The sequence below is a fragment of the Peromyscus eremicus genome, chromosome 19, assembly GCF_949786415.1.
Source record: "Peromyscus eremicus chromosome 19, PerEre_H2_v1, whole genome shotgun sequence".
NCBI classification, from domain to species: Eukaryota; Metazoa; Chordata; class Mammalia; order Rodentia; family Cricetidae; genus Peromyscus; species Peromyscus eremicus.
This window is the reverse complement of record NC_081435.1, coordinates 28,454,779-28,477,162: the sequence shown is the minus strand read 5'-3', so window position 1 is coordinate 28,477,162 and position 22,384 is coordinate 28,454,779. Positions and strand designations below refer to the sequence as shown.

At 43.4% G+C, this 22,384-nt stretch overlaps 1 protein-coding gene across 2 annotated transcripts in view; it reads right to left on the bottom strand.

The window, feature by feature from the left end:
* Positions 1-22,384, bottom strand: part of Arhgap26 (Rho GTPase activating protein 26) — a 386,442-nt gene that overhangs the window by 74,109 nt on the left and 289,949 nt on the right. For both annotated transcript variants that reach the window (XM_059245982.1, XM_059245984.1), the window contains exons 18-19: positions 20,613-20,772; positions 10,982-11,120 (exon numbers count right to left, since the gene is read on the bottom strand). In XM_059245982.1, coding sequence (XP_059101965.1) covers positions 10,982-11,120; positions 20,613-20,772 — 299 coding nt within the window. The remainder of the gene's footprint in view (positions 1-10,981; positions 11,121-20,612; positions 20,773-22,384) is intronic.

Sequence of the window (22,384 nt, the reverse complement as noted above, 5' to 3'; positions counted from 1 at the left end):
AGGTGTATTATATTTATCTGAGAGAGGGAGGAAGGAGGGGAGTGGGAAGGAGAGGGCCGGAGTATCTGTGATTGCATGCACAGCATGCTCTATCCATTCGCCAAGGATTGGAACTTGATGGCAGGGGCTTTTACTCACTCAGCTACCTCACTACCCCTTACACCTGGGAATTGAACCTGGGTTCTCTATGAGAGCAGCCAGTGCTCGTAACCCCTGAGCTATCACTTCGGCCTCTGACCTCGGAGTCCAGATGAATCTCTGAAATGGGGAGAATGAGAACTGCCCTGTACAGCTCATGAGCTGTCATGAGGATCAAGTGGGATCATATGCTGGAATGTGCTTTATAAACATTGGGATAGTGCTCAAAGAAAGGAACTTTCTGTTTCTTCTCATCTTCAAAAACTTGGAAGCAAGAATTGAAAGATCTGGGGGATGATGCAGCTAAATGGCATGGGTACCACTGGTGGAGCAACATGTTACAGACCAGGAATGTCCGTCCCTTCCCACATTCCAGACTCACTGGTCACAACAACTGGTGTTGCTGGCCATTACTTCATTTGCCATGAAATAAGTGGGTTAATTCTTCTGGAGCCTTCATCTATGAAGGCAAGCTACATCTCAAAGTGACAGACTGGAATCACTGACACACTCATTTATAGATGAATATTTGAACTCGAGTCTCATTTGGACAATAAAGGGACGAGAGCATTAAAAACGCTTTCCTCTGGGGGGCTGGAGAGGTGGCTCAATAGGGAGGGAGGGGAAGGGGAAGGGAGTAGCAGAGGAGGAGGGTGAAGAGGAGGGGAGGGAGGAGAGCAACAGGCAGACTACCAAGGCCAGTGAGCAGGGACTTACTACCAAGAAGGAAAAAACTCCTGCCTGAGACACCAGTGAGCACTGAGAAAATGGAGCCGACACCAGCAGAGGAGATAAACCTCATAAGCTCCAAACTGCAGAAGAGACGGCCGAAAACTTCTAGGTAGACATTTCTCTGAGGTGCTGACAGTCTTGACTGAGGGAAAGTAGGAAGGTGGATAGGAATGTAAAGATTATTTCAGAGAAAGGGTCAGGGAGTAAAGGCAAAAGCAAACAGAACATTTCAATGGTTACAGCAAACTAGACCAAGACAAACTCTAAAGCATTTGGAATAAATTAAGAAATAAAGGGAAAATGACTCAGTAATGTCACTTATGACAGGAGGCCCCTCCCACTGTGGGCAAATGAATACTTGCTTCTGAGAGGAAAGCAGAAGACTGGAAGACTTCCTCCAATGAAGAGGAGCCACCCCTTCACACAGGGGAGCTAAGCATCTGAGTCCAGGGTGACAGGCCAGCTCCCGCAGCCCCATCAGAAGCTAGAACGGGGACATCCCATTTTCTCAGTGCTCACTGGGGAAATACAGATTATAAGCTAGGGGACTTCAAAAGAGACCAGCCACCAGTTAGGAGCCAAGCCAACAGGATCAGGGAGGACCATGAGAATGACAAAGGGAGAAAGAATGCCGCTCTCAGGGGTGCTCAGAGCTGGCTAGTCAGTGAGAATGCTCGCCTTCCCCAAATTTGTTGTCAGTGAATGCCTCTTCCAATATTAGTCACCAGAAGCAAGAGCACAGAAATGAGGAAATGGAGGAATAAATTGCCAGTTATAAACACACGTAGGGAATGTGTTGGATGATTTCATGAAAATATATCTTAAAGCACTGACAGCAGATATAGACTTAGTCCTTAATGACATAAACTACTCAGAGGCAAGCATAGGCTATCTGGTCACACAGTGTCCATTAAAACGACCGTGAGGTCAGAGGTCACTATACTTTCCTGATGAACAGCCCATGAATTCTGCACACCAAAGCCCCATGAATGGTCACGCATTAAGTCACAAATAGAAGAGAATATATGCAATCAAAATTTCTTCTTCTGGAATGGAGAGAGGTAGTTGTGTGGGCCTGAATTTTGCAAGTACTTCAGGCAGGGACCTTGAAACCAAAGCACTGGTGACTGTGGGCAGCATTTATGTTTTCTCAAGAGCGGAAAACACAAGTATGCAACCAAATCACTGCAACTAAAAAAGGAAAGCCACAGAGTAATTTTGGTGATGTTGTACTTGTTCTGGGGGTTGCCATGGAAACGTGGAAGCTAAGCTCCAGCACTTTTCATATTTACTAAGTGACTCCAACTCACTCTAATGGCAACCCCATCCAACACAGGAGGCGGGATCTGTTTATCACAGAGCCCACAGGCAAAGGCTGGGGAACACAGAGCCAAGCCAAACGTACAGGTCTTGGCAGGCTGGAACTTGTCTGGCCCTCTGAACACACAGAACTGAAGGGTAAATATGAAACAGAGATCTTCGCCACTTTAAGGGATAGTTCCCACTCTGCAGAAGCCTGTCACATTTTGGGCTAATATGTCATTTTTCCACAACACAAAATACTAGAGGTTGAAAAGGACTCACGACTCCTCCCAGGGACAAGTCTCTCCACCCTGCTCCCCCCCCCTCTTTCCAAGCTCAAACATGAAATCAGGAGAAAAGAGAGTTACTAGTCGGGAAGCTTTGCAGAGACCCCGAGTTTTACACAGAGAACAGAGAGGCACAAGCAAAATCCCCAGAGGCATTCTCGTGCTATAGCTGGGAGAGAGGTGCACTCTCCTCTGCTTGTCAGAGTTGCGCAATGAAGTCTGTGATGCATCATCTTGACAAGATGGGATGATAATAGCATGGCAGCTTAATGAATTTTGCAATAAAAATGATGAATGCACAGCAGTTTCTGAATTTGCCATCTCTGGGAAACACCCAAGCACATGGGAAGCTTGGACTCAGACTTTGTGACTATGCAGTGACTCTTTTTCACACTATAGCCTTCCTGCCTGATAGCACAGCAGACCAAGCCAGAAGAAAAGCCAAGGTGGACTGACCTCATGGTGGCTCGGTCTCAGTGGTAAAAGCAATTGTACAAACAGTATGTGCAGTATGTTTAGGCATATGAGAACAGCAGCTTGGGCCATGAGTCAAGGAGTAAACAAGGGTTTGATGGGTGAGAAAGAAGCACGGCCAGTGTATGGCTTGATCGTTTGTGCAGCTCCTGATACTGTGACTTTCACCAGGTTGCTTCAGTGAATAATGTCTAGCTTGGTCCACCGTGGACTGGCTGACTTATGCACTCTCTTTCTATAGTGTCCATATAACCTTTTTCCTTGCAAAGGAAGAAAATATCAATAAAAGTGGATTTTATGAAAGAGTGGAGAAGGCACAGTGGCTGGCCTAGGAGTGAAATGACTCCCAAGAATGAAGCACGGAAGCACAATGGAGAAGCCCAGTCCTGAGGCTATGCCCATACTGAAGGCTGCAGAGATTACACTTAATGGCTGTGCTGGGAACTGAATGATTACAAGTAAGTAAATTCTCCACCACGGCCACCTTTGCTGCTGACCCTGCTGGCTGTGCATGGCTAGTAAAAAACTATGTATAACTTATTTTTATACCATGAATCGTTAGAAATTGGCTTGGGATAGTAAATAGGTGATACAATTAGGGAACTTTGTTTGCAATAAGAAAAATTCAACACATAGTAAATATGTATTCCTTTCCAATCTAGAAAATATAGGAAAGCATAATACATATACTGATATCCAATATGTGTGACGTTCTAGCTATATTCATTTTGGCATGTAAATATTCAGTTATTGTTGTCCATATGTTATATATGGACAGAGACAGACAGACAGATACAGATACACACACACACACACACACACACACACACACACACACAGAGAGAGAGAGAGAGAGAGAGAGAGAGAGAGAGAGAGAGAGATTAGCTGTCTTTTAACAGAAAGATCACACCATACCTAATGCTATATTAACTGCTTTGTTCTCATATGTTAAAACACAGACGTAAGCCTATAGTATCCTTTGCTCCATCATTTAATGACCTATCTTAAACTCCCCTTATTGTCATTTGTCTTCTACACATCAGTTTTAACGGCAACATCAACTATTTGGTTTTCAGCCACACACAATAACCACACATAATTAAGCACAGAGCTACATTACACCTTCTGGAGCCTCTGTGACAACAAGAATCTGTGTGGACAATCACGTCATCTGCCAAAGCAAACACGTGTGTCCAGGGCACTCAGGCTCTCCAAAGGCAAGCTGAGAAAAGGCACATGCTGCAGCTTTGACTGCTCAGAGAAAGACATTACATAAGCCTCCCGCCTGTGTGAATTCCCAGCCATTTTTCCACAAGGAAGACACATATGAGAAGTATAGAAGCTAAATTTTTAGACTCTCACTGAGCCTGTCTGGGAGAGGGTCCAGGGATGCATTAGCTGAGCTAAAAGAATTAATCAGAGATATAATCCCAGCAGCTAGTTAACATGATCCATGTGAAACAATGCCCAAGAATCCATTCCTGTCCCTAATCCACCCCTACCAATCCTGAACAACATATGCCAAGGTTTCTGATGTGTTTGTACTTGAGCATTAAGGGAGCTGTTTCTGGGAGCACGGCAGCTACGTGTCCCTTGCTGGAGGCCTCTCCTTTGGAATCTGCAGGGCCAGAGGGGGACTACATTCCTATTCAATGGGAAGGTGACACTATAGTATGGTGATAATTATCATAATCACAGACAACAGTTATTAGGTGCTTACTGTGTTCTAGGCCTTTACATGCACTGCTGGCTCATTTAATTATGGTAATTAGCCTCCAGGACAGCTATTATTAGTGATCAGTTTTACAGATGAGAAAATGAAAGTAATACCTTCCAGGTGTCAGAAAGACTCAGTCTGACTCCAGGGCCTCTCTTCACAGGCACCATGCCAGTCCACTCTACTCCCTGACAGAGAGCCCTAGAGGTAGCCTGGTTGGTCCTAACAGAACGTAACAACTGTCAAGGTTCCCATCCCACTTAACCACTGTTGGTCTGTCTACCTTGAGTTAGTGTAGTGCCCAGAGTCTGGGTCTCCTGCCTCTGACAGCTCTGGAGGAATGGAGCATCCATATTGTTACTAAGCCCCCCAGAGTTTAACGCACACCAGTGTCTAAGTACCATTGATCCAAGAAGCTCAGTTCAACATCTCTGTGTAAATACTAAAATAATTGGGGACAAGATCACTCTTTATTGTCTATCTGCAGCCTCTTGGAAGAAATCACAAAGGTGTAAAGGTCTTGCTGCAGGCTCTCTTCAGCCCTGCTGGCTCTACTCTCCATAGCTGTCCTGCAAAAGTACGCTCGGTGTTAGTGCCCTTAGCTAAGATGTACCAGTCCCGTTTCTGCTGGGAGGTGATCTACTTGGAAACCCAGGGGTTAAACAGTAATCTCCCTTGCAACCATCCGTCTGGTAGCACAGTTGAAAAACTTCCTTCCATCTGTTTAGAGGTGATCACAAATGAGAGCGCCTTGGCCCAGTAAGCTAAAACCATCACTGAATGCATACTGCTTTTAGCAGCCCTGCTGCTGGGTCTGGAGGGGAGGCTGCCACCTGGCTATAGATTGTCAGTTTGCATATTAAAGAACTCATTCAATATGGCTCAACTGCCCCCATATTATCTCTGGAAGCTAGGACAGATGGCTTTTACTGCTTCTGTATCTCAGCTTAGCAAGGTTTTCACTTTTATGGCTCAAAAACTGAGGAAGGTCTCTTTGTAAAGAGAGGGAAGGGAGGACATTTGGGTGACAAACTCTTGCTATCTGCTTAAAGTCTCGTCTCAGTTTATCTGCCTATAAATTGCAGCTGAGTGTTACCTCATAGGATTATCAATTAGAAGTATGAGAAGAAATAATGATGGGCTTAGCATGATGGCTGGCACACTACTTAAGCTATAATTGTTTTTATCCTTGTTACTGAATGAGGCTCAAATGGAGTTTGGTCTCGAGGGTTCTTCATTAATGTATACATTCATTCTTTCATACTAGTTCCCTAGCCTAATGCAATTTACCTCTCAGATTCATGAGAAAAACTGCAAATACTTGGTCTTCCAGATTATGCCCAGCAGTCCTCCCTAACCAAAGCATTCTCCCAGCATCTATCCCACAGATTGAAACTGGAAATTTAGGTCATGGGTGGTTAATGGTATAGCTTTGATTAATTAGGTGACTGGGTACAAATTTCCTACTTCGTTGCTGGGTGACCCTGAGTGCATCATTGATTATAGATTTAATTTTCATCCAGCTGGAAAATAGGGACATTACCTCTGTCATATAATTTTAAGGTTCAAATTATGACATTATTCACAGGGACCAGCATGAAAAAAAAAAAACAACCTTAATAAGTTATATATGCCTATACAGTAAACACAGATAAAGAGAAGATGAAATTTAATGGGAAAATGTCTTCTAAGTTCAACATGGGGAAACTATCTTTCCACAGCTCCACCAGGACTTACAGCTCTGCTCCAGCAGTTCTGCATCACAGACCTCTTTCTAGCCTTTTCCCAGGTGGAATCCCCATTTCCCTCAGTATCTTTCTAACAATTCCCCTTTTCACAAAACACTCCTTGACCACCTACAGACAACTCTGCTTGCTAGTCCCCCTGAGCCTCCTATAACATCCCAGTGTGTTTCTGAAGATTTGCACATGATGCTACAATGCCTTCTAAATCTTGTCTGTCACTTTGCTCTTTTTCAGAGTTCTCAACAGGCTGTTCCTATGTCATCCCTAGCCCTACTTCTACCACATACTGCCAAAGCTTTCATACTGACCAAGAGAAACTCTCTGGCTCCTCATCCTGCAAAGAGGTCACTGTCATCATGAATGCAGCCTTCTGTTCAGGAAAAAGGAAAAGGCAACTTGGAGAGTACTTCACTCACTCAAAAAATGGAGGCCAAACTCATGTACAGGTAGGCAATGGGTCCACCCATGCAGAAGAGAAAACCCCTCCCAGAAAGGAGATCAATGTCTATGAGCTCCATCTAGCACATAGGACACTTCTATCAGACACTTCTGTGAGTCAGAAGTGAAGGTGCAAAGACCTATGACCTCTCAATGTGACCTTCAGGACTGTCCTGCCAGAAAGGAGGCCAGTGACAACATCGGGCCATAAACAATGGCACTGATTTACCTCTGAGAGAAAGGAATGGGCCTCAACTTCTGTAGAGCAGGACCTTTGAAGAGGAGTAGAGGTCTACTGTAGTTAACAACTGGAACCTCAGAGGGAAGGGAGTTTCCTGAGCCTTCCTGCTAAGTATCTCATGGTGGACAGCATAGGGACTGCCCAACACAATGCTGTCACACTGCAGGCACTGTAGAGAAGAAACAGGAGTAAAACGGGCTCAGAAGAGATCAGAAAGACATAGACAGACAGAAGAGGAAACGAGCTTCCAAAAACCAGGATGTGGCCAGTGTGCAGACAGAGGAGAGGTGCGCATGCATGTGCAAATACTGTGTGTGCGTGTTCACCATGTACAAGCTTTCAAACAATATAGGTTTCTGGGAGACGGGGCAGTTAAAGTTTACATCAAATCTGGACAGGTTATGATGTCTCAATAAACATCATATTGTCAGGTAAACACTGAGTGTCCACTCTCAATATCTCAGCCCAATTCCAGCCAAGTGAATAAATTAAGAGGAAAGATTGGAGCTGGCCAACACTGAGAACCAGGTCTGGGGGACATCCTACAAGTAGCCCATAAGTAATTTTGAGATGGAATGTGGAAGAATATCTTTAGCTTGGTAGCTAGGAATTTATTTGTATATACAGAATATTGTAATGAGTACATCAAATTCATGTTTTCAGACATTTGACATATCAGAATTGAGGCTATGCAAAGAAGTGAGTTGCTTTAAGATCAATTTAAAATGTGTTAAACAAGCAACACACGCATGCACGCGCGCGCGCACACACACACACAGACACACACACACAGACACAGACACACACACACAGACACACAGACACACACACACACACACACACAAATAATATGGTTGTGGTCCAAACTGTAAAAGGAGGTTGTATATAAATGACTACAATTTGGGAGGCACTGAGCTAGGTTTGTGAAGAGGTTTTATTTGAAGGATGCCATTCTGTGGAAATATGCAATTTGCTCCCACAGATTACCTGCATACTCCAGCCCTGTACTTTCACTTGAAAGGGTGCTATGAGAAAGCTTTCTGCATTTGTCCAAAAACTGAATAAAGAGAAAGGTGAAGTTTGTGAAAACATTACAGTGCACTGTCACCTACTGGTGGCAGCAATGACAGGGTATGATTAAGCCAGAACTTCCCATTTCCTGGCCCAGTCCTCCTTGCACCACCCACCCCCTAGCCCCTGCTATGGTGCTTTCCACACTAGCCTGGACACCATTCCCATTTCTCAGAAGAAAATAAATACTCAAAATGCATTGATTTTGATGATAAAATGCACATAGTTTTATATTCACATCCATTGTCCAAACAAATGCACACATAGACATAGGTGTACATACACACACATACACATGCAGATTTTTCTATTGCAATGACTCTTACAGAAGCTAGACCCTCTGCCAAAATCCATGCAGGTGGAGACTGCAGTCCTGTTTCCTGGTCACTGGGAGGAAGCTGTATTGCTTCATCCTCTGTGTCCAGGACATGGCAGCCCGTTCTACTGCTTAGACAGGTCTGCTCTCACAGGTCCTTCACTCTCGGCCTCTGCTTCCTGTGAGAAACGCTAATCTCAGGCCCAGATCTAATTGATTGTCTCCTCATCTCCCTCTTCTCTCCTCAATGCTGTAAAGTACACTTCAGGACCAGGTCCAAGGCTGCTGCTGCTCTAGGCTGACCACAAGCCAGTTCTACCCGAAGCCTGAGGAAGTGACTGACACTGTGCGCTCTGTCCCTGTCTGCACTGCGCACTGCCTAGCAGGAAACCTTAGGTGACCGGGCGCTCCTGGAAACCTGAGAAGCACGCTACCCTGTAGCCTGATGCCTCATTCCCTCAGCAGATGGGGATGAGGTCAGCCCTGTTCCAAGTGTTCCCTGGTACACGCAGAGGAGCCCAAGTTCTGAGCGGACTATGGGGAGACTGACCCCCACCAGATGTTTAAGAAGAACACGGGCTACTGTTAGAAGAGAAGCCAATGCAGAGTTCAACACGTCCCTGCCCTAGGAACTCTTCTAGGAACTGATATGAAGGAAATGATCTGAGTAGAGGGGAACAGACTGAAATATCAGAATGGTAACAGTAGCTTTACTTATAGAAGCAAAGTATTTGCTGCAATCTAAATGGTGCTAACTCCCAAGGTGTGGCCTTACTGTGAGAATTCAAAGCTTATTTAAATGCAGCAAGGTTTTGAGAGCAGAAAAGGTTTGATTTTATGAGTTATGGTAAAGAAGGCCTTTACTTCTCAATATAAAAATAAAGCAAATGTTGAGAAAAGTAAACACACACACACACACACACACACACACACACACACACACACACAATGCAGATATGAATCCTTTTCTCCCTAAGGAAATCACTCCCCTCTCTGTGCCTTTGCTGGAGTTCATACAGATCAATTGTTGTTGTCTTCATAGTCGTCATCATCATCATCATCATCATCATCATCATCATCATCATCATCCCAGTGTCTACTGAGCATATATGCCAAGATGTCCTGGACCATCTGACACATTTTAATTTTCACAATAGCCCTAGGCCATGCAGAAGAGCTCAAAACCTCGATTTCTACACTGCACAAGTCTCTTGTTACAGAAACTCAAATGTGCTGTACACTTTAGGGCCCAGTCCTTGATCTCTGCAAAAACTCTGGAAAACCACTGTCCCCAGTGTCAAGAATAGAAGACAGAGATCCTGAAATGTTAGATACCAAAAGTCATCCACAGTCATCCATGGACGCAGAATTCCCACTGGGACAGTCCAGAGCTTTTTGCCAGAACATTGTAGGGCCTCCCTTAATATACATTTCTCTCTGGTCCTAGTTGTTGCAAACACTGAACTAAATTTCTCACTCAAGCATGAGTTCCTTAGAGACAAGGTCTCATTTTCATATCCCTAGATCATGAAAGTACCATGTAAATGTCCATTGCTCATTGGAACCAGTCTTGATGTCTCTGTGTAGCAGCCTTATGCAAGATGTTGTAATGAATAATTTTGTTAATCCTCAGGTCTACCCTCTGGGGTGAACACTATTGTGCCTACTTTACAGAAAAGCAAACTGAGAATGAAAGAGGTAAAAGTTTGTTCCTGTGGTAAAGTTGGTATAAGAACCTACAGTAGATCTACCTACAGTAGATCACGAGGCCTTCACTCCTATACCATATAAGCAGATTGACTGATTAACTGCTTATTTTTTGTTTTGAGGCAGGTTCATGCTAAGTAGCTTTGGTTAGCCTGGAACTTGCTATGTAGATCGGGCTTGTTAGCCTCAGACTTGCAGGAATCGTCCTCTGTTGCCTCTGCCCTCTGCCTCCCAACTGCTGGGACACAAGTTTCTTGTCACAAAAGTTGAAATATGACTGTATACTTTAGGGCCTTGTACTCGATCATTGCAAAGAACTTAGAAGTCCTGAGATGAAAAGGTTTGGTACATTTGTGGTGATATTTCTCTTCTACTTGGAGTAGAGAGGAATTAGTCTCTAATTCAGTAACTAAATTCAAATATTTTAAAGTGTCAACACAGAGAAGAGTCTAAGAGTATGCAGAAGGCTCTGCTTCCCACAGGCACAGACCAGTAGGACATGGTGACTCCCTCCAACAATAATTCCAAACCGAGTCAGGGGAAGGGAACTGTTTCTCTGAGACCTGCCAACAAAGGAGGGACCTCGGGCAATGCCAGAGCCCAGTTCTTGTTGTGCAGCAGAGAGAGAAGCCTCAGCTTTTTGTCCAGAGACCTGTGCCTTTCTTTCTCAGCAGTGGACCAGGCAGGCCAACTAAGACACAGAGTCTTCTGGACACCTAAGGCCAGCAGCACACAACAAGGATGTCCACAGCAAGGCATGGAGGCAGCAGGGATGTCTCCACATACCACCCTGGCCCTGGGCAGCAGACTCACGTTTTTCTGTAGACGGCATAGCATGGAAGAGCGTCAGGGGCCTCTCGCTGCAGGATGGGGGTTTAGAGTCGCTGCTTTTCTTCCGGGACAGGTGTAGCTGGGCATTGGTGAGGGGCACGTCGGGCACGGTGTTGAATATCTGCACAACAGAGTACAAAAGAGTTATTCATTTCTGTGAACTAGGAAGAAAGCACAGGTCTGAATCATGACCAGGAGCTTGGTGATGAGTTCGAATAAGCAAGCAAAGATGAGAAAGGCCTCCAGCATGCGTAGGCCTCCACTGAGACACTTCTAGGAACTAGGATTGAGTACTCCAGGAACTGATGCAAGAGTTCACCTCCCCCTTTTAATCCCTTCTACCATAGTTTTTCTGGGTCTCCTCTGATCTATGCAATGGGAACGTAAAACAACAGAGATAATCTAAACTACTGTCTGCTAACAGTGAAGGGTTTTTTTACTGCCTTTGTCCAGAACCAATTAATCCAAATGCCCTTCTTTTCTCCATTTGGTCTCCTCCCCGGTTATTTACAACTGTTTCACAACTTTATCTCAGACCATAAAACATATTTAAATAGTGCTCCCAAACTGACACAGAACAGGGAACATTTTTCTTCCCCATCAACTACCCTCATTGGGTATGGCCTTCCTCTTTTAGAAGCTCTGTGTTATCTGAGAAGGTAAGCTTTACCATATTTCAAAGGATGGAGGTGGGTGACCCTGATCTATCTATCTATCTATCTATCTATCTATCTATCTCTGTCTCTCTCTGTCTCTCTCTGTCTCTGTCTCTCCCTCCTCCCTCCCTCCCTCCCTCTCCCTCTCTCTCTCTTTCTCTCTCTCTCTCTCTCTCTCTCTCTCTCTCTCTCTCTCTCTCTCTCACACACACACACACACACACACACACACACACACACACACACGGATGTACATACGTACACATTTAGAAAATGTAGAAAAGTCTACAGAAAACCTCACAGTTTTATTATTTATAGATTATAACTTTTAGGAGTTAGGTTTTGTGTCTTTAAAAGGTTTTAAAAATCATTTTGTTGTTGTTTAAGAACATGTGTAGTATCTACTTTTCTAACTGCCATGACAAACACCAGGCAAGAAACAACTTTAGGGAGTTTGACTTTGATATAAAAGTACAGTCTATTGTAGTGTGGATGTGAGGTAGGAGTCTATTGTAGTGTGGATGTGAGGTAAGAGTCTATCATAGTGTGGATGTGAGGTAGGAGTCTATCGTAGTGTGGATGTGAGGTAGGAGTCTATCGTAGTGTGGATGTGAGATAGGAGTCTATCGTAGTGTGGATGTGAGGTAGGAGTCTATCGTAGTGAGGATGTGAGGTAGGAATCTATCATAGTGTGGATGTGAGGTAGGAGTCTATCATAGTGTGGATGTGAGGTAGGAGTCTATCGTAGTGTGGATGTGAGGTAGGAGTCTATCGTAGTGTGGATGTGAGGTAGGAGTCTATCGTAGTGTGGATGTGAGGTAGGAGTCTATCGTAGTGTGGATGTGAGGTAGGAGTCTATCGTAGTGTGGATGTGAGGTAGGAGTCTATCGTAGTGTGGATGTGAGGTAGGAGTCTATTGTAGTGTGGATGTGAGGTAAGGGTGCAGTCTATTATAGTTTGGAAGTCATGTTGGAGGGAGTGGCTCACAGCTGTAGCAGCAGGAGCATGAAGCTGCTTGCTCACATCTCAATGGATTAGAAATCTGAGAGACAGAGACTTGAGAAAATGGGCTTGGCTATTAGTCCCAAAGTCTGTCCCCAGTGACCACTTCTCCCAGCTATGCCCCACCTCCCAAAAGTTCCATGGGTAACATGGAGGTAACAACACGAGACAAAAATCTTACCAACTCTTACTTGCCTTACTACAGAATTTTTTTTATCACTATAGCCAGCACTTACATGGTGCTTACCATGTAAGTAGCTGCCACTTACTCAGTTCCTGCAGTGCTAGTCACAGCACCCTGTGCTTCACAAGCAGCTCACTCCATGCTCAGCAACTCTGCATAACTGCTAATGTCCCAGCATTTTATGAAGAACCAAAGAATACAGAAATGGAGCTGTCACATTTATGGATATAATTATGGAAGATAACACAGGGCCCTTTTTTCCTAGATTCCTTTGTAAATGCATATGATAATAACACCCATTCAAACAATCAATTTTTTTTGAACATCAACTTTACAGAGGCACCCTAAGTGTAACAGTGAATGAAACAATTGCGTTCCCTATGGTTAGAGGATTTACATTCCAGTAGCTGTGATTTACTAAGTATTTGCCACACCAGGCATGGAGCGGAGTGCTTTGTATAATTCTCATTTAATGCTAAACACACTTTTCCACAGCTGAGATTATATTCTTCACATAGTTTTACATCCTACTTATCTCATATGACATTATATAGCAGCATTCTCCTTTCAATAAAAAAAATCTTCAAAGATGATTCATGAAGGTTTCATAACCTCCTCAACTTTACTGACAGACTAAAATTGACAGACTCTTTTGTTACACTCCCTTACACACTCCCTTTTGTTACACTCCCTACATTAGCCTTCTGGATATCCTCTTTCCAACAGTCACAAGTCACAGGAGGACAGCAGTAGCCACCTCCATCCCTTTACTTATGGCTCAGGGTATCCCATAATTGCTCTTCTTATGGCCCTCTTCTTTGTGTGTGTATTTTAACACTATACCCAAAAGCTGCTGTGCAGAAAGCTAAGTCACAAGAATTATGAGAGTTTCAGCTGAAACAGCTGCTCTCCCCGGCTTGGCAGGTCCTTGGCCCTGAAGATGCCGGCCAGCCGGTTGAGTCAGTCTCACTCCCAAACACAGCTGTCAGAAGGAAGGTAGCATCGTTATGTTTTCCCTAGTAGACTCAAACTTGAAACAAGATAAACTGAGTGGCTGTAAGAGTTGAGATCAATGGGGGGCAAAGAGTGAGAAATGGAGACTTAAAGCAAGAGGAAAAGAAATCTTCATCTCCAGAGCAGCCAGACGCCCTAATAATAAGCTGACTGATGCTATTCACTTCTGCAGTCTCTTAGAGCCTCTATAGTGGAAGAAAGCCCAAGGGCTTTCTTTATAGTTGCAGGCCCAAGGGCTGCAACCTCTGAGAAGCTTTCTTTCCCTTGGCTTTATTCCCCTAACCATGCCAAGCCCTGGCCACTCTGAGGTGACATCTCAATGACCACCATCACTGACATTTTAAAATGGCTCCTGGATACGTGTGCTTATACCCGCTGAGCACTGAGCTGGGCATCTAACATGACTGCTCCCTACACTGCAGGTTAACTCATCATATCATCACCATTTCACAAGAGCACCTATCCTGTCCCCCACCCTCGTGATGCCACAGGGACCAGAAGTGAAGCCCTGGGGTTGCACCAGCCATTCAATCAGCTCATCCTCTCCAGCCAAACTTCTTATAGAAAGCACAGTCCCATGAGAACGGACTTTTAACAAGTAATGGTGCCTCTTAGCATTCTTCTGTCTCTAGCCCAAGAATGCAGTACCTTCATCAATCCCTTGATGGGAGCATCTAGAAATGAATCCAGAGTTAAGGATAGGCCAGGTCCTAGTACCTTCCCGTGATTCTTTGCCTCTGGCCTCCAGATATTATCTTTCTTCCTAATGAAGAATGAGACATCCTCTACCCACTACAGTGCAGATGTCATTTTACCTTTGGTTGTCAACAGCACTGAGAACATTTATTCTTTCTAAGAACGGGAGCAGATATCAATTTAGACACAGACAGATGTATGAAAAACTGCCCTGTAAACACAGTAGGAAGTGACGTGGGAGCACGTGAAGGAGAATCTCAATCAATCTCTCTCTCTCTCTCTCTCTCTCTCTCTCTCTCTCTCTCTCTCTCTCTCTCTCTCTCCATTCATTATTTTCTCTAAAAGTTAAGTAAACAGACTGGGATCAATGCTATAAGGGAATTTTCACCATGGGTAGGCATGGCAGCCCCAAAGGCCAGTTCTCTGGACCTGATTATGAGCCAGCCACAGGCTTCTGAAGAACTCTGTGAGGCTGTTCTTGTGATCAAATGCAATATAATGTACACAAGAGCACATTGTAAAAGTGCCAGGCACAGGACAAACCCGTTATGGTTACAAGCGTTTTCCTAAATGTGAGGGCATTTTTGTAAGTGAAACTACCTTGACACAAACATTTAATAAGAAGTTGGGGCTGGCATGGTGGTATAGGACTAATATGAACACTCAGGAGGTTAAGGTAGGAGGATTGCTATAAGTTGAAGTCAAGGCTGGGCTACATAGTGAGTTCAAGGCCTAGGATACATACCAAGAATGTGGGAATTATCATCCACATGGCTGTTGCTCATTTAACTCAGAAATTTCCACACACGCAAGCTGATTTTCCAGCTACCTTCTGATCGTGCCAAGCTTTGTCTGTGCTAAAAGTTTAAGTTGGAATTCTGATGAGTCTGAGTTATACAGCTCTGTTGGTCACTCCAGTTCTACTGCATAAACGAAGTTTGCTGTGGGCTGTGAAAAAGACTGCTGCACAAGGAGCCTGTAATCTACAAGTGTTAACTCATCTCATCTACAAGCTCTACCATGTGGTGGGAATGATGTACTCATTTCACAGAGACTTTCCGAATTAACACAAAGAGGCAAACTTTATTCTGTGCCCCAAGTGTCCTGTTCATCACACTGTCTGACTGATAAACTAATTCCAACTTAATCAGGAATACCTTACACATAAAAGCTAGGAAGACTGTGACCCTGCTGGAAGTCACTGGAGAATAAAATTATTAAATAAAAATACAACTGTGAGGAGCCTTTCCAAGTATCCCCGATTTCAAGTTCCCTGTGAGTGGAATTAACACACCCATAAACACCAGGCTGCTCTTCCTCCTCAAGCCAGGAAGGAAAGTATCAGCATTGGCCTCTGTAGTTAGCTAGTCTTGGGCAAGCACTAGGTCTGAACGTGCACTCATATACCAACAGCAGACGCTAGCTACCTTACTGCCGTATCATCACATCGGATACAAGAAGGTGAGTTTAAAGCACTAGGTGGGTAAAAAGCAAGCCAGCTTTGAAGCTAGACAGACCTGAGGTCAAATCCTGGCTTTGCTACCTGTTAGCTATATTACCTCCGTCAGGGTCTTTAACTCCTCTGAGCCTGTTTCACTTATGAAGATGATCACATACCACCTAAGATAAAATGTGTAACATTACACTGGTAAAGCACAGGCGGGAAGTGTGGTAGTATAAATGACAATAAAATAACTAAAATTCATTGAGTATTTATCATGCAGTTATAGGTACATGAATTAACGACATGGATTACTTCTTTCACAATAACTCTACGAGGCAAATGCAGTTATTGCCATCTTGTAGATGAGGAAATTGAGAATCACTAAAATGAACTGATTCGTTCAAGGTCACACAGCTAGGGAGACAAGGATCTAGACAGTCTGCCTGACAGAGGAGGCTTCGCTAACTGTTTGTGTGTTACTGAGAAACAAATGTCAAAACATAAAGATCCCAAGTTTTGTGGACCGACAGATCAGATTTCAGGCTATTGTTCGGTCTGTGACCCTGAGCAAATTAGGAAAGCTTCCCATCTCCAAACATCCCATCCACAACAAGGCCCACGACCATGCTGAGGGCTAGGAAGCCTAGTAGTTTGGCCTTTGCTATGCAAAAGATATTGCTGTATTCAGTAGAGAAAGGAGACACAGTACAAGAAGGAAATAAGTGGATATTGAAAAGGAATTATTTGCAGTCAAGACACAAGAATTCAATCTGTAAGTGTAAATTTAATTACATTCTTTGCAAAATATCAGCCTCAGCTACCCGCAGCAATGTTAGCATCTGATGTTCTTTTCTTCCAAGTGCTACCTACAGAGCTTAGTGGGTTTGGCTCCTTGCTGGCCCATCCTGACGTTGTGGAGCCCTGACGTTTGTTGCGGAATTTGTTCTTACCTGAGTTGTACATACATTTTGACACCTTTTCTAATCCCAGCTCTCACATGGCCTGGCAATTTGAAAGGATTAGGAGTCTCTCTATAAAGTGTGCCCTGTACTCTTTACTATGTGCCGTGATGTTTATAGGGGGAAAATGAGGTCATGATGAGGAGCTTCTGAGTCTACAGCTGGGAAGTAGCTGGGAAGACAATAAATCACACCCCATGTAAAGCAGCAGTTTAGTTAACAACTGGGACTGGGAACTGTGCTTGAGACGCAGATTCAGCAGGGTCTTAGCGAGGAATACTAGCCTGAGGAAGGGAAGGCCGCAGCTACTCTGCTCACTGGATCTGCTGAGGCCCCCTGCACAAGGCAAGCGGAGCCTGAAGCAGGGCGACTTCAAGCTTGTGAGTCAGGCCAGCCACTGCAGGGTTTATTTGTCGTGAACTGTGGAGAAGCCAAATCCAGAGGCTGGAGCCACAGAGAGGGTTTTTTTTTAAAGGACAGCTGGAAATTCTAAACTCTGTTGCTATCAGAGTTTTGGCAGAGATCAACAATTTGGACTGTAGTTTGGGGGATTTTATTTAAAATCTCTCAAAAGGAACCAATTATTTTTAGGAACTAATGACACACACAATATGGGGGTGTAGAAGGGGGGGCTGTGATTTTCCCTATCTCCAGAAGGAGCCTATTTCCTGCTGCCTCTGCTGATAGAGAGGAATTATATAAAATGCAACATCAAACTCTAGTCCCATTTGAGGGGTATTAAAGGAGCTTCCCAATACAAAAGATTACTAGCTTATCTGGAGTAAAATAGGGGTAATTATGTACTCAGGTTGACAAACTTATTCCATTAACAAAGAATATCCTGCACGGCACTTGAGATAAGAAGGGAAATGTTCTAAGAGAGAACAGAAGCACTGTATTCCAATGTACAAGTCCATCTGCCTTGTTTCCTCAGGTTTACAAAGACAGGACCAAAAAGAACAGCAGGACGGTTTCAGTGAATCCAGGCACACATTATCATTATTAGTGTCAATTCTGCATATCAACAAATGTGAAATACTGAGAAAATGAAAAGCAAATGCCAAACACCTGCCAGCTGCAGATTAATCAACTGCATATTAATTAATATAAAGTTTGTGTGAGAAGTCAAACAGTAGTGCAATAAATTGGGTGCCTTCAACGTTTTTTGCAAAGGCAAATGAAAACCATCTAGTGGGCCCAAATGGACTCGAATCACACTAACTGCATGGAGGAGGACTTATTTCATTGGGGATGCAAGGCTGCACAGAGCTAGGGTACTTACCCTAGGGATTCAGTAAGATCACCTATGGTTGCTAGCTTATCTCTTTGGCACATGAGATTAAGAGTTAACATATGTTAAAAAGGATACATTTCTGAGAGTTAATTGTTTAAAGATCTACTCTCTTTTCTCCCCCAAAGCCCACTGATAGATTGCAAAGTAACTCTCACAGTTTACAGATACTAATAGGTCTTGTTGAAAATGACACAGCACACCACTCACAGGCATGAGTACAGAGACGGTCTCCTTTTTCTCCAGAAACCTTCTCCAGAGCCACAGCCCAAAGAAATGCCATAAACTGTCACAGAGTCTAAGGCATCGACCCTACTATTATGTGTTGGAACTTAACAGTACAGTGTAACAAACACAAGCAGCCTGAAGCTTTAGGCATAAGCAAAGGCATAAGAAGACACTGGGTTTTCTTGACAAGGCCATTCATCCTTGACATCTAAAACCTGACAAGTTAACCTTTACAAACTAATTAGGAGAAAAACTTTACAAGAAGCTGTAAAATTTTGGGAACTTGGGTATTTTAGACTATAGCAATAATATTTTGTATTTTTATTTCTAAATAGAAACATGAGTATTATTTCCACTATAATCCTAAGTATTTGTCTACTTGGTAGTCTAAGCCTTAAGGTGATTAACCTGTGGGTTGAGGGGTAGAATTCTACTCATACAGAACTGGAAAATTTAAAGAAATAACCATTACTTTAAAGTAAGCATGGTGGAGAGCCAAAATCTTTACTCTGCTCTTTCAACTTACACTTTCAATTCTGCTCTTCTCTAGTGGCCACGTAGTAGAGGTGGAGTTCCAGGTATACAGTCCTTGGTGGAAAAGGACATACTTTTAGGTGCTTGAGGAAACCATCTACTGATTTCCACACTGGCTGTGCCAGTGTACATGTCTACCAGCTGTGTATGAGAGTGTCTTTCCCCCCACATCCTTGCCAGCGTTTCTTGTTATGTGTTCTTGATGACAGCCATTCTGGCTTGGAGACATACACTCTCAAATCTATCTTAATTTGCATTCTCCTGATGGATAAGGATGTCGAATTTTCTTTTGAATATTTATTGACCATATAGGTTTGCTAGGGAAATTAAGTGAGATGGTAGCTATCAAGCTCTTCAGTACAGTATCTCGTGAATAAGTTGTAATTAAAAGTGAGGTAAAAGTGAGCTATTTTCATCAAAATTGTATTTCTGAACTATGTTTATTAAAAATGTCTGGAATGTGTATAGACTGTATTAGCACATTTTATATTACTAGAATGAAATATCTAAGGCTGGGTAACTTTTGAAGAAAAGAAACTTCATCATAGTTCTGGAGGTCTAGGGCTAAGGAACCACATCTGATCTCAGCCTTCAAGTTGAGATGTGAGCATTGTAAGATGAGAGAGAGAGAGAGAGAGAGAGAGAGAGAGAGAGAGAGAGAGAGAGAGAGAGAGACTGAGACTGTCTGTCCACCTTCCTGTCTTTTGATCTCTCTTTTACAAAGCCATCAATATTTAACCATGGGGCCCAATCTGAATGCCAACATCAAAGAGGTCAGAAAAGTATTAGGTACTTTCCTTTAGTGCTGTGGCCACTGGAGGCTTCCCATGTTCTAGTGGATGATGCCATACCCATGTGAATATAGGCAATGACTGACTAAACTCCAGGAGACTTTAAAGGGGGGTGGGTGGGCAGGCATAAAAGTATTAGAAGGATATACATGAGAAATCCAATGAGAGTTGGAGAGGAAAAGCATTGCATACCTGTATAAAATTCTTTAAGGAAAAAAACATATTTTTGAAAAAAAGATGGACCAGATACTCCAGTGCCTTCAAAGCAAAGGCTACATGCATAAAAGCACATACAAATGCATGTGCATGAACACATGGATGCAGATATGGATGAAAACATGTACTATCTACATAATCAAAATTCAGACTGCAGGAAAAACACTTGCAACACCATTGGAAAAAGTTCAGCATACCTAAGAACAACAAACCCATAAGTTTCTAAGATATCAAGTAAAAAGGAAAAGGGTTTTCCTAAAATGTAGCTCATAACAGTACCTCTTCTCTGGACAGTCAAGGAGAAAAGAGCAACAAAGAGTGCTCAGCACAGTTCCTAGCACAGAAGAAGAGCTCAATGTGCTTCTGCCCATCCCCACACCTCGAGAGCCCCCACGACAGCCACTGCCGTCACCTCTACCAGTACTTTCACATGTATCACCACCATCACCACGACAGTCAGCAGCCTCACCAGCATCGTGCATCAAGAACCATTAGCAATGCAAACCTAATCAGCTCTCAAGGTCAGTGCCAATGCAGACCCCAAACTACACAGCTAAACAACTCAACCCTTGGCTGCAAGGGCCCAGGCAGGTGTTACCTTTTCATGGTTCTCTATTAAGATCTCAATGACAATGTTCTGAAACTTGATGTCCATGATGGCTGCCACTGTTTCTTCCTGAGGCCGCAGCAAGGTGGGTCCAAACACCACGCCAAGGTTTGCCACAGTCATCAAGTTCTGCTTGTGGTTGTTGGCAACACTGGAAAGGGGGAAAAGAGTAAGTGAGAGAAGCCATGCACACAGAGATGGCTGACCCCTGTGGGTGCTTCCGGCCCTCCTACCTGCATCTACAGTAAGCAGGACCCGGAACATCCTTGGATGTCAAGAGTCAAAGAGTAACATTTTTCTTGTATCTTCAACTACAGTGTTCACAGATCTGCATTTGGTATTCACTTCAGAACATGATTTCCATTTTGCCTAAAACAACCAGCCAGCTAACCAACTAGTCAACGCCATCAGCCAGATGATGAGCTTTTGCTCACCTGAGTCACTACTCTCTAAGCCCAGGTAACTGCCCACCCTTTGGTTACAGCTTCTGCACCTGTCTGCTGCTGAAACCTGGAGGGTTTCCCCGTCTGCATCCAATGCAGATCAAGACACTTCTAGTTTTAATACATTTGCAAACAAAAGCACAAAATAGACATTGTTTTTTAAAAGGAAAAGACCTGGTGTTTAAATCATGTCAGGAAATTCAGTACTCTAAATACCAAGTATTAAAAACCATTTGATTAAATATGTGGCTCACATTAAGTGAAACATGTGGCATCAACAGAAACAAAAAATGCACTACTATATATCCATGTGTTTATACTGCACTAACACTCAAATTTTAAAAGAGCACATGAGGTAAGCAGTGGCTAGGTCAGAATAATCTGCTACATACACATGCATATTTTTAGGTTAAACAACTATTTAAAATATGTATATCTAAACACCATGCCCAAGCTATAAAACTCAATGGTTCATAGGCAGTCCCTTAAATAAAAACTTAGGAATGACCTACTGGCAATAAACAAGTTCATGCCATTCAGCACTGTTACAAAATACCAGAATCCTTTAGTCACCCACCTGCTGAAAGAAGGAAGCTATTCATTACTAACTCGAACCTAGAGAGAAATCTGGGTAGAGACAGTCTCCATAGACTGGCCTCCCCATCGGTTAGTGTTATTTACATTTAGTATCTTTCATACAATCCCATCAATGCCCACTCTGTTTCTCTTGTAGACTTCTATTATGTAGGAGGAGAAGAAATTCACCTACCTTAAATGTCTGTTTTTAAACTAAGTACTGAAATCCTACTTCAACAAATTTTATCATCTGATATGTGCTTTTCTTGAAGTTTGTAAGTCTGAGACATCAAGTGAACTTCCTTCTCTGAAAGGGACCAGGTGTGTTTAGGGCTATGGGACTTTAACTGTGGCTAAGTGCAATAAGCAAGAGGATTTGCTTCTTGACTGCAGGCAACACTCACAGCAGAGAGCATTGCCACAGAAGCCTGCTCTGTTTCAGGCCCATACAAGGACATTTTATAAGCACTTTGTTAGCTCTCCCTTAGTCCCCTGGGCTTACTTACATCTTTTTGATTCTGCCCAGAACTACATCGCACTGTCCATGTGAAAGAGTTAATGAGGATGGTAAATGGGAACAAGGCAAAGAAGAAAGCCTTTGGCCAGGGCCTGGGCCCATCAGCTAAGCTCCCACACTAAGACTGCTTCTCTATCATCACTTTCCCCATCAGGTCATGAGTGAGGAAGGAATTCAGGGCTGACACTTCTCCCAAATGAGTTAAGTTACTAGATTTATTCCTGCTT